General features: G+C 41.9%; 1 protein-coding gene across 2 annotated transcripts; it reads right to left on the bottom strand.

The window, feature by feature from the left end:
• Positions 1–2823: 2823 nt before the first annotated feature.
• On the bottom strand, positions 2824–11947 carry NRAS (NRAS proto-oncogene, GTPase). Of its 2 annotated transcripts, XM_021002322.2 has the most exons (7): positions 11829–11947; positions 11473–11600; positions 9864–10042; positions 8156–8315; positions 6509–6632; positions 6089–6132; positions 2824–5987 (listed from the first exon to the last, which is right to left on the bottom strand). In XM_021002322.2, exons 2-5 carry the CDS (start codon positions 11581–11583, stop codon positions 6513–6515), a joined length of 570 nt encoding a protein of 189 aa, XP_020857981.1. In that variant the 5' UTR covers positions 11584–11600; positions 11829–11947; the 3' UTR covers positions 2824–5987; positions 6089–6132; positions 6509–6512. The 2 variants fall into 2 exon arrangements, with proteins under 2 accessions (XP_020857981.1, XP_020857987.1); XM_021002328.2 differs by lacking the exon at positions 6089–6132.
• Between the last annotated feature and the right edge of the window lie 86 nt (positions 11948–12033).

The raw sequence follows: 12033 nt of genomic DNA, 5'->3' as shown, positions 1-12033 counted from the left end.
CAGCACCTCTCACCTGGACACTTGTAACAGATTTCTAAGCCATTTGCCTGCCCTGTCTCTCCCCAATCCATTCTGCACTGTTTGTCAAAGCAATTTTCCCTAAAGTGTAGTTCTTTACATATCATGCTCCTACTCTTATAACCTCCCTATTACCTCTAGGATCATATGTAGACTTCCCAATCTGGCATTTAGAGTTCTTCACAAGGTGGAATCTTCCTACCGTTTTAGTCTTCTTTCCTCCTCTCTGTGCACTCTACAATCCAGTCCCACTTTGTTCCAATTTATGTGCTGAACAGTGGGCCTGGAAACTGTCCTGACTCCACTAAGAATGTTACCTTTCCTAAACTGGACCCTCACTGAAGCAAGATAATCCTTTTACAATTTCTTAATTAGCTACTCTGCTGAACACAGCAGCTAGTCCAAACTTTTCATCCCTCCCCAACCCTTTCAGATGAAGTCCTTGTCCTACACTTCACAGAAATGACACTATTCTCTGTTATCTCCCATTACTCACATGGCTTTCCTCACTATCTTCCTCACCCTTCTTAAATAGAGGTGGCACTTCTTACCAAGGCAAACCTTTCTCTGTGTGCCCTTGAGCCTACTCATAAGCAAAGGCTATCATCTTCTATTCCGGAATCTTTGATTTTTGCTTTATTTTTAACTAGGACTGCCATGTGCTGGATAATAGAAATACAAGGCCTATAGATAAGAGGGTTTCATTTTTTTTCCCATAGGATTTGAAACAATTGTAGTTCAAGCATAAAGGAAATTCTGTGGCAGCACTGTCCTCAAACAAAAATGGTGCGTTTGTTAAAAGTTTTTTCCCTGTGCTATTTTTTATGGATCTGAACCAATATGGAACCTGCCATTGGAGGGACCATTTCTGCAATACCTGTTATATGCATTTCTGATACCCTCAAGCTTAACTTTTACAAAATGCATTACTAGAATGGAGGAGGGCTGCAAGGGTTGTGGAAGGGACCCGGACATCTTTTTTTTACAGATTATTTCTGAAAAGTTTTTTTTTTAAATTTAATTCTTCAATCCCAGCTCTTGTAAGAAAACCTTCTTGCAGGGAGAACTTGTTTCTTTCGTGTTCTAGCTTATAAAGCTAGTGGTTTCTTCTGCTCTTTATCTTGGGCAGTTTAACAAATCCGTCACGAATAAGGGATTCTCTTCCCATGCACACTTACTTATGGCTGTATCAAATAATCTATGTGGCAGGGTCTGACCTTCTAATGACCCTGAGGGCTGAATGTTGGGAGAGCAGGCACAAAAATGACAGGAGTCCTGATGCAGCCTAAGCAAGCTTCTTGAGCTTCATTTTTGCCATTTGTTTCTCCGGCCCAACTCCTAGTTTTCATTCAGGCAATCAGAATAGCAACTGTAGTTAAAAGCAGGAAAGCTCAGTCGAGGCTTTTCCAAGCTTTTAGGATGGCTGTGTATTAATTTCTGGAGAGGATCAATTCGTTCATTTTATGAATGGGGCAAGGGTGACCCAGGAAAGTTATGCTACTTGCCCAGGGTTATTAAGGTAAGGGAATTTGGCATCAGAGGCAAGATTTATACCCAAGTATCTTGACTACAATCAGTGAATGCATAGTAACCTGGTTACTGGATCTAATTTATCTGACATGCACATAAAAAAAAAAATCACATCCCCAAACTTTAATTTTCCTTACTCACATTAACTTTCAACTTAAAAATATTTCTGCCTCTTTTTAAAACCAATTATCTATAAAAATCAATGTAATTTGCCATCTGGACTCAAAGTAAGTTTCTTAGGGATGGAGATTCTCTATATGTTTGTCTTTGAATAAATCCCACCCCCCTCCCCTTCTTTTTTAGGCAGTTGGGGTTAAGTGACTTGCCCAGGGTCACACAGCTAGTATCAAGAGTTTGGTCTGAGACTGGATTTGAACTCAGGTTCTCCTGACTTCAGGGCTGGTGCTCTATCCACTGTGCCACCTAGCTGCCCCAATAAATACCTTTCTTGCATAAAGTAGGCACATTTGTTGAATTTAATTTGCAGCCCAATTAATTGACAGAGGGTAAGCATTCAAGGATGGAAGACAGCCTTTGCTCACAAGCCTTCAGTCTTTGGGAAGACTAAACTGTGGTATACTAACAAAATTTAGTTGATGCTAGGCTCCTTTAGGGTTGGAATGTCTTTTTTTTTTCTTTTTTAAAAACAAACCCTCACTCCTGGTACATAGTAAGTATGCAGGCACTTAACATCTGTTAAATTAAGTCTGGTTACAAGGTGCTAGGCAGAAATGTTAATTTTTAATTGGTCCTGTAAAAACCCTGAATACAGAATGAACTTTCTGCTGATGATTTAGAAGTGTTCTATTAGTATTAAACATTTTTGTGTAAAGAGGTGAAAATGGATTACACCACGGTAACAGTTCTTGACTATTGTGTGGAGATAAAAGAGGAATGCTGATCTTTGAACAAGGCCCACATCTCTTTTAAGACTGTCTCCCCATCTCATCCAAGATGGAAGTGCAGGGCACTACTGACTGGCATGGAAGGTTCGACTTCCTCCTTGGGCATGTTTGCCTGTCTTTAGGCAACCTGCTTCCCCTTCTCACAGGGGAGGGAAGTTACCATACTGAAGCCAATACCCAATCAGCATAGTCCACTGCAGCTCCAAACTCTCAAACCAAAGAGATTCACCAGGTTCGGCTTCAGTATCCAAAGCAGCTGGGATTCCAGACACGCACCACCCTCACACCCATTCCTATTCCACAAAGCGGCAAATGATATGTATCAAGATCTGTGATTATCCATAATGGTACTTTAGTAGAGAGAAAAGGATTAATAACCAATGAATTTCCAGTTTTATTTTTAAAAAAATCATTTAACAAGAACAATAACCAACTTTAAATTCAAATGAACAAAAAGTCTATTTAAGATGGATTAATTTACAACAAAATCTTCAACTTAAAATATCAGCCCTTCTGTGTAGGACCAAGGAGGCCAATAAGCTCCAGTTTAAACAGCAGATTTGCACAATTAATATATTTTCCTGCATTTGGTGGCACAAAAACATACAGGTTCTATAACTCCTAATGAAACAACCCCCATCTAGGAGTTATGCAAAGAACAGGAATGACCTGAAATTCCCTTTCCAAGGTCACTCAAATTCTGTCACCAGTTATTTGGAAATCTATGTGACATACTCTGACATGAAAAATACCGCTTCGAACCAAATGGTTCCTTTAGAAAACTAAATGATATGAAAAATATTAGCCATGTGCTGGTAGAATCACAGACCGACTGTTGAAACTGGAAGAGTCTCTAGAGCCTGACTCTAACCTTGCTGAGGCCCAGACCTTTAAGTGACTTACCTAAGGTCACATAATTACATGTAATTTAGTGGTAAAGGTGAAAGATAAATTAAAATCTTGTCAGTTCCAAATACAAACCACCAAAACTTAATATTCACCCTAGGGAATGCCTCTTTCCTCTTGTGATTCCTTAGTTCATATTATTAAGTTGAACTACCTGATTTTTTCACTTGTTTCTTGTGTCCTGGGAGCCAGACATGCTACATTTGGGTTTAAGGATTATGGAAGGCTCAGGGGAAAAGAAACCTCCCAAAGTTAAAATAAAATTAGATTACTCTTACTGAAATTCAGGAAGGGGAGAAAGAACCTAAAATTTTTCCATGAATATGTTGATTTTTTTTTTTAAATCACATCTCATTAAGGTAAAGATGAAAGAATTCACAGCTTTAGGCCTACACTTGGGATCTATGAACAAGGAGCTGCAAATTCTTGTTCTCAATTCTACCTTTCACAAGACCCGTACTGTGATGCTTTGAGGATAGTATTTTATTACCAAGATTCTATACTAAGCTGTTTGAATATAAACAGCACTTCATGGAAACATTTATGGAGTAAACACTATCGCATCAGCCAGACAGGATATTCTATCTTCATACTCTTGAACTCACAACCTTTAACAGCAAAGACCAGCTGCAAAGGAATACAACATTTGTGACAGCTAAGGATTTAACTTGAGGGAAGCTGAGCTCTCCCAATTCAAGGTAACTGAGGGGAGGTCTCAGCATCCATAAACATTCATAATCCATATTTTAAGTCCAACTACTTTAGATGGCTTAACTTGCTCACAACAGTTAGGCTTATCATCTCATCCAGCCAGATATCACACCTAAATTTAACAAAGATCTCACAGGAAACCATTTCTAAATCTGGATTTTGGCCCAGTTCAGCCCAACTGTGCTTAGGACATACTGAAAAAGAAGCTTGTAGAGTGAAAGATACGTAGCAGGCGTATGAGACTCTGTGAAACTTGTGACTATATAGCTCCCTATAGCACATAGATTGTTCAGTTTGTCTCAGTTTTAAGAGAAAGGCCACGTGTGGCCTTCCTTACACAGCAGGCACGTAGGCACACAGCAGATGTTTAATAAATGATGGACTGACATGCTATACCTAATCTTAGGCTATTCATACAGTAATAATAACTTCCACACTCTGTCCTCCAAAGGGAACACAGACCTGCATAATCTCAAAGTTGCATATACACAGATGATCAAATTGACTGGAATTAGGAGTGGTAGTCTCTGGCCCTGGCAGAACTTCTCTTTGCATGATAATAAATGGCTAGCATTACTACCAAACCTGTGACCCTGGTCTCATTAGCACCATACTCTAGCCAAGTGAACTAATAACTAGCTAGCTCAGGATGGTAAGGCACATCCTGTCCCTCAAATAATATGTATAACAGTCAATACAAGCCAGATGAATGTAGTGAAGTTGGCAAAAATAAAATTTAGTTGCCTATTATTCATTTTATTAATATATTGCATTTAACACTTGAAGATCATTGGTTGCACCTTTTGAAGAAAATCTCACCTAAATTATTATAAGGCCTATACAACTGTAACTGTGTGGTCCAAATTAGCATATGATGGCTGGCTGCTTCTTAAGTACTTTTTTTCTTCTGTATAAGAATAAAAGCTAAAGGAAACACTAACTACAAACTGCATGCACAATTTGTAGGCAACAACTTTTGTGGGGAGGAGGAAGGCAAAAAAGTGGAGACTGAGTAAAAAAATGATTAAGTATTTTTAGTTTCAGATTTCTCCCTGTAGATTCCATAAACAGGTCGCTGGGAAACCAGACACAACATATCCGAGATGAAGATATCAGATATCATATATGCCTGCCTACCCGTCCTACACAAGCTGACTGGCCATAGACATCCTCTGATATTCATCTTAATATGTAAGGGTTTAGGAGAGACCATCTCCTTTTAATGGTTTCCTCACTGAATAAAACAGGAAAATTCTACAAATCACTTCTAAGAAAAAGGCACTTCATTAGGAAAGGTGTTTCTAATTACACAGAAGTAGAGGAGAACCAGAGTAGACACAAAATTCAATATTAACAAGAGGTCCTATAGCTGAGATTGGAGTATGCTTTCATATTTGTGATAGGAAGAGCAGATGCCAGGTTAGCATACGTAGCCAGATAACACCAAACAAAACCAGACAGTGACTTCAACAAAAGTTATTCATAACATTGCTCCAAATATCAACACAGGTCCAAGTTCAACATTAAAAAAGAAAAATCACCAGCAGTTGGTACTTTGGAGCTCAATATGCTGTTTTCAACAGTATTTCAACAGTTTGGTTCTCTGTTTCAGAGCATGAATTTCTTTTCAAATGAAAAACCTAGAGAGAAAAAAAAAACAACAAAACAACCAAACAACCCAGAGAGAGAAAGCCCAGGGAGAAGAAATACTGGTAAGGAGAGGTGCATTTCTCTGGTCAGACAACCAAGTGAGGAGGTAGTTGTTCTGAGAACTTCTCAGGTAGAGAACAGACAAGAGAACACTGTGCTGATCTACTACTGGGCACTGGGAAAGTGGCAAGGAATTTCACAGGGAGACTGAAGATGAGTATTTAATACTTCTCCTCCAGGTAAGTCAGGACCAGGGTGTCAGTGCAGCTGAAACAAAAGCAGAGTTTATATAAATGACAAAGCTGCAGTAAAAGAGGAAAACATGTAAATGATGGTTGCCAAATGACACATTTCCAAATCTGTCCTACCTCAAAAAGTGGCTCTTTTCTGAGGATGAAACTCCAAACTCCATCTATTAGGGGGAAAAAAAACCCCAAACACACTGCTTATCTATCATCTATTATGGAGTCAACAATTCCTTCAACAACTAGGCAGTATGTCATACATGTATTCCAGCTGCTAACATCGTGAATTATCACAAAATACTCAGATAAGTTTTAAATGGCTGCATAAGTTCATGCTTTAGAGTTCTGGGAAAGTTCACTACTAAATATAATACTTCATAGCTTTAAAAAGCAGCTTAGAGAAAAGTAAAGAAAAAGTAAGAAAATTTTAAGAAGGCAGCAAACCATAGGTGATATGCCCAGATTTCCTATGGTTTCTGAGGATGTATGATTTAGTAAAGCAAATAATCCATCTGTAAATCTTAGGAGAATTTTTACACTCACTTGGTTACATGACTGCACACGAAAGACCCAGACAGCCTTGAGTCCCATCATCGCTACTGTTGAGTTTTTTCATGCGGTACTGCCGTATTTCTCTGACCAGTGTGTAAAAAGCATCTTCAACACCCTAGAAAAAAAAAAAAGTCCTCATCAGTGCTTCTTTCTCCCACATGCCATAACCACATTCTAGGTGAGAAGCAGGCAGGCCTTGTCAATACTGACATAAGATCTCCATTACTGTGGTGGCTCCTGGTAAAATGAAATGTTCCAAAAGACAAACCCTCCAGTGCTCCGCACGAAGCAGGCACTTCATAAGCATCTGCTGAAGGCAATGGGGTATAGAAATCTATCCTGCCCTACAGGAAAATAGAGGGGAAGGGGATAAGAGAAAGGGGTGAGGTGGGGTTGGGTGATAGAAGAGAGGGCAGATGGGGGAAGGGGTATTCAGAATGCATGCCGCCTTGAGGTGGGGGGAGGGGCAAGATGGGGAGGAAATTTGGAACTCAAAGGGGCAGCTGGGTGGTGCAGTGGACAGAGCACCAACCCTGGATTCAGGAGGAGCTGAGTTCAAATCCGGTCTCAGACACGTAACATTTACTAGCTGTGTGACCCTGGGCAAGTCACTTAACCCTATTGCCTAGCCAAAACAAAAACAAAAAAGAAATTTGGAACTCAAAATCTTGTGGAAACTAATGTTGCAAACTAAAATAAATAAATAATAAAGTATCTGTTGAACTGAACTGAAGATGGCCTAATAGTTCAAAGCGTGCAAATAAGAATTCTCAGGATAACAGGGTGACAACCAAGTGAAGATTTCTGTAGCAAAAACAAGCAAAAGGGAGGGAAAGGTGATTCTACGGGTAAAAAATCCCTCTTAATTCTAAAATTCCACACTGGTGGGCTGAAGTATTTTCAATACTATGCTTTCTCTATGCCTTGCTATAACATAAATTTGTTACAAGGGGAGAGGAAATGATAATTATTTCACTGGTAAAGGGAACTCCCTTGACCCTGCCCAGGCACGTTGTCACCTTCTCCAGATCCTACAGTCCTAGAGAGCTGTAGAAAGCCTGATAGGACCAGTGACCTACTCAGGATATAATAGGTAAGATGGGTCAGAACCAGAACTTGAATCCTGGCCTTCCTGGCTTTGAGACTGGCTCTCTATCCACCATGCCATATCCACCTGGCACATGACAGTAATTGCAAACAGTCTTTTTGTAAAACTAAACTGCACTTCCATTCTAGTCACTGTTGTCATCTAAGTCATGAGCTCAATACTAAAAAGAACTAAGACATAAAATAAAACCAGTGGTGATGGAGATTGGGAGAAGGTGGCAGTGGGGGGTGGAGGTGAGAGAGCCAGACGAGAGACTGGAAAATAATAACTGCAATTTATATTTGAATTCCAGGTGAAAATAATGATCTGTTACCAAAAGGAAAACTGACATGCAATCTGTGATGAGAAAATGCCCCTATTAAACCTAACAGACCTATTACATCATTCAAACATTATTCAAAACCCAGATCAGTAAACAAGGTTGTGATTCCCACTTCTTCTCCCCCAAGACACACCCCAGATATCCCTCCCCCCCCAGTGCCTTCCATTATTTGCCCAGGTTATAGAGGAATAGAAAGGCCCTATCATACCTGTCTGGTCTTGGCTGAGGTTTCAATGAAAGGAATTCCATAGCTCTTGGCTAGTTCATGAGCCTGTTTTGTGTCAACTGTCCTTGTTGGCAAATCACACTTGTTTCCCACCAGCACCATAGGTACATCGTCTGAATCTTTCACTCGCTTAATCTGTTCTCTAGATAAATGGAATAGGTTATAACAAGTAAGGAGAGCCAAGCCTTTACTAGAGAAAAAGCACAGCTCAGGATACAGATTATACCCAGTTTAGTTTGTGCTAAATACTAAGTTTTGCTTTCATCACTTCAAGAATTACTCTCATTTCCACTCCCACAACCTTTGCCAATCCAGTTTTCAACTCATCAGGATCCCTCCAAAAACACTTTATTCTCTTTGCTCACACCTAACACATATCCCACATATAATTGATAGTGCTATCATGAATATAAGAGAAGTATAAAACACAGGTCCTTTTCTCAAGACTTTATAGACAGGGAGTCAAACCTAATGCATCACTTGAGAGCAACCACATATAACTGAGCTCTAAGTGACTAGGCACAGATTTACTGCAACAGGAGTTCAGAAAAAGTAGAGGTCACTGAGTGGAGGTGTATTGGGATAGGCAGGGAAAGGCTTCATGAAAAAGTTTAACATAAGCTGGGCCATGAAGTTTGGATGAAATTTGAAAACACAGAAAGGAAGGAGGAAAGCATCTCAGGTTGGGGGAAGGCACATCCTGCTGTGGAGGAGCACATCGCAGAGTGGTGACTGGTGAGGTCAGTTTATGAAGGGTCCAGAAAGTCGAGTGATGTGTCCTCTCCAGTTATTTCCTCCTACTAGATATGGTAGGGGAGAGAGAGGAACTGGAAGTTTTTGAAGATGTATTTGAGCAATGCTCCACAGTGTGAGACTCTACAAGTGTCTATCCAGCAGTGCCTACAAAGCACTGGAGGAAAAGGTCAGGGCTGGCAGCAGATAGGAGGAGTAAGAATACTCAGCTAGGATTCAGAAGACAGTTGTTCTACTGGCCCTGTGACATTATTTAGATATGTGACTTCAGTCAAGTCACAGGGCCTTAGCTTTTGTGACAGAATGGAAAGGTTTAAATGACCTGAGGTGTACAAAGATGCAGGCTCTCTTTCCCTTTGCCTTCTGCTTGATCTAACTTCACTATAACAGACTAAGTCCCTTCAAGGAAGGGTTTAATTTTTGTCTTTGTATCCCAAGTGCCTAGAAAAATGCCTGGCATGTAGTGCTTAAAAATGCATGTTAATTTATCTGTTGTCACGCTTTGATTTTGCTCTTGAATATCCGTTTTTTATTCAATTTCCCAAAGAATGTTCCTTAGACGTGGCACCTGCAGGTGAAATCTTGATGATACCCAGATCGCCATCTCTCACTCTTCACCAGCAGGCTTTGAGTACAAGTCCTTTTAGTGGGTCCTGTATGCCCTGGCTTGACAATTCTTCCATTTATACATTAGAGCACATGCTAGAGACAATGGTCAAATCCTGGAACACGTCTATCATGTGTTAACTCCCAGAACTGCATTCCAATACTTAGCATAATCCTTAAGAATCCCACTATCTGTTTTCATTTATTCTTCATGTAACATGAAGCCTAAAGCCAGCTCTCTGCTCTAATTATAACACAGAATCCTCTGAGTGTACCCACCACATGGAACAGTTAGACATTATCTATCTACGATAAACAATGTTCCCAGTACCTGTAAAGGTTAATATCTGCAAATGATTTGCTATTGTTGATGGCAAAGACACAGAGAAAGCCTTCGCCTGTCCTCATATACTGGTCTCTCATGGCACTGTACTCTTCCTGTCCAGCTGTGTCAAGTATGTCCAACAAACAGGTTTCACCATCAATAACCACTTGCTTTCGATACGAGTCCTGGAGAAAATAAGTTGTTTTTGTTTAAAACAAAACACCAGAGTAGAGTTAATGCTGTTGCTAAATAAATTACTTTTTAATATTCTTTTCCTTCTACTAGGCTTGTTTTTTCTAAGCAGTTTATATGCATCAATATCAAATCGACAACCTTTAGTGTCAGTGCTGTTGCAGTGAAAAACGTGTCACACCTCTATGCCTTCACAAGACAAAGATATTCTTAATGGCCCAATGGTAGCCCAGATAGCATGACGGGAAAAAGGCAAAGTGAGTTCACTGAGCATTTTTGCTAATTATACTTTAAACTCTCCTTTAATCAATTCAGAGATACTTATCTCTATAACCTAAGACTGGAGTTGAGTCTTCAATTCCTGTTCAGAGAACACATTTATATTTTTCATTCAAAACCATTTTCAGTGTGACCCTGATCAAGGAAGAAAGGAGGCTGTGGCCAAGAATGATTCTGGGAGAGTTGTCTCCCTGGACCCCAGCTCTGAGAATGTTTCTTTAACAGTGGCCCCAAAAGACACCATATGAGATAGAGAAAATTTTCTCCACATAGTCATCTATTAATCTTCACTAGATACATGTGTAGACGATACAAAAATAACTTGTAATTGACTTTGTATTTAATATTTATGTTTGGACATGGGTGTATCTGATATTCTTGGAATTCAGTTCAAACAAAATAATGAAATCACACTGTTTTGACTGGACGCGTTAGGCTCTGTAAAACTGAAATCCCCTCATCTTCTCCCCTGGGTCAAGTTCTCTTCTTCATTCACTTCATTCTGGGTATCTTCAGTTCTCTTTTAGGCCGATATTTTTTCCTCTCTCAAACAGTTTCTAGGGCAAGCATGGTAGTCAAGTACTCAGGTAACAGCAAGAGCTTCTAGTGTGTTAAGTAAAAACAAGACCGTGGTACTTCTAAAAGTCAGCGCTGTCAAAACCAAACGCAAGATTTTGTCACAGATTATCCCCGATATCAATTCTTAATAACGTCTACACTGAAATCAATCTGCAATGCTTAGCTGAGTTTTGAAAGAAGCAGCACGACGGATGACAAATTTCGTACTTAGTAGACACTGCACAGTCTAGGTATTACGTGCATTTTTTCGATATGCAAAAGGATTTGGAAAGCATACAGAGCAGTCTAAGACAACTAAAAACGAGCAGAAGTTTGCACGGCAGCGCCTGGCTTCTTCCAGAAGGCACTCGCGTTGTACCCAGCTTTCACCAACACCAAAGCCCGACCACCTCGCCTTCGGCTTTGACACCCTCGGCACCGGCGGCTCTCGGACCCAACGGCGCCAGGTTCGGCACCGCGCGTGTCCCCAGCCCGGCCGCCGGGCCGGTTCGCCGCCTCCTTTGTGTGCCCGGCTCCCGGAGCCCGGGCGCGGGGGGCAGCCAAGGCGTGGGGAGGGGGCTCTTACCTCTATCGTGGGATCATACTCGTCTACGAAGTGGTTCTGGATGAGCTGGATGGTCAAGGCGCTTTTCCCCACACCGCCAGCTCCGACCACCACCAGTTTGTACTCGGTCATTTCACACCAGCGAACACCTGCGGTGCGATAGCGGCTTAGTGGGCGAGGGGCTCCGCGGCCCCCGGAGCGGGGCCCCGCGCGCTGCCCCGACCCCGCCCGCCCCGCCCGGCTCCCCAGGTCCTCTCCCGGGCCCGGCCCTAGCTCCGTCTCCCGCCTGGCCCCAAGGCCTTTGTCCCGCGCCCGCTGTTAGCCAACTCCTCCCCGAGGATCGGGCGGCGTTCGGGCGTCCCGTCCCCGAGCCCCACCTCGAGCTCCGCCGCCTCAACTTCGGTCGGACTCGGCCCCACACCCGGTAAATGTGCCGGAGACCCCGGAACCGCCATGAACAGCCCCCACCCGGGGAGCGACACTTCCGGCCCCACCCTCTACGTCATCAGTCCGCACCGACTGAGCTGCTATCCCCGCCCGGGCCACGTGGGGCCGCAGCCGGCCCGGTCACGCGCGAGCCCC

This window comes from Phascolarctos cinereus, unplaced genomic scaffold (assembly GCF_003287225.1).
Source record: "Phascolarctos cinereus isolate Bilbo 61053 unplaced genomic scaffold, phaCin_HiC Scaffold_5;HRSCAF=322, whole genome shotgun sequence".
Taxonomy (NCBI): Eukaryota; Metazoa; Chordata; class Mammalia; order Diprotodontia; family Phascolarctidae; genus Phascolarctos; species Phascolarctos cinereus.
The sequence above is the reverse complement of the archived record's forward strand: the minus strand, read 5'-3'. Positions and strand labels throughout refer to the sequence as shown.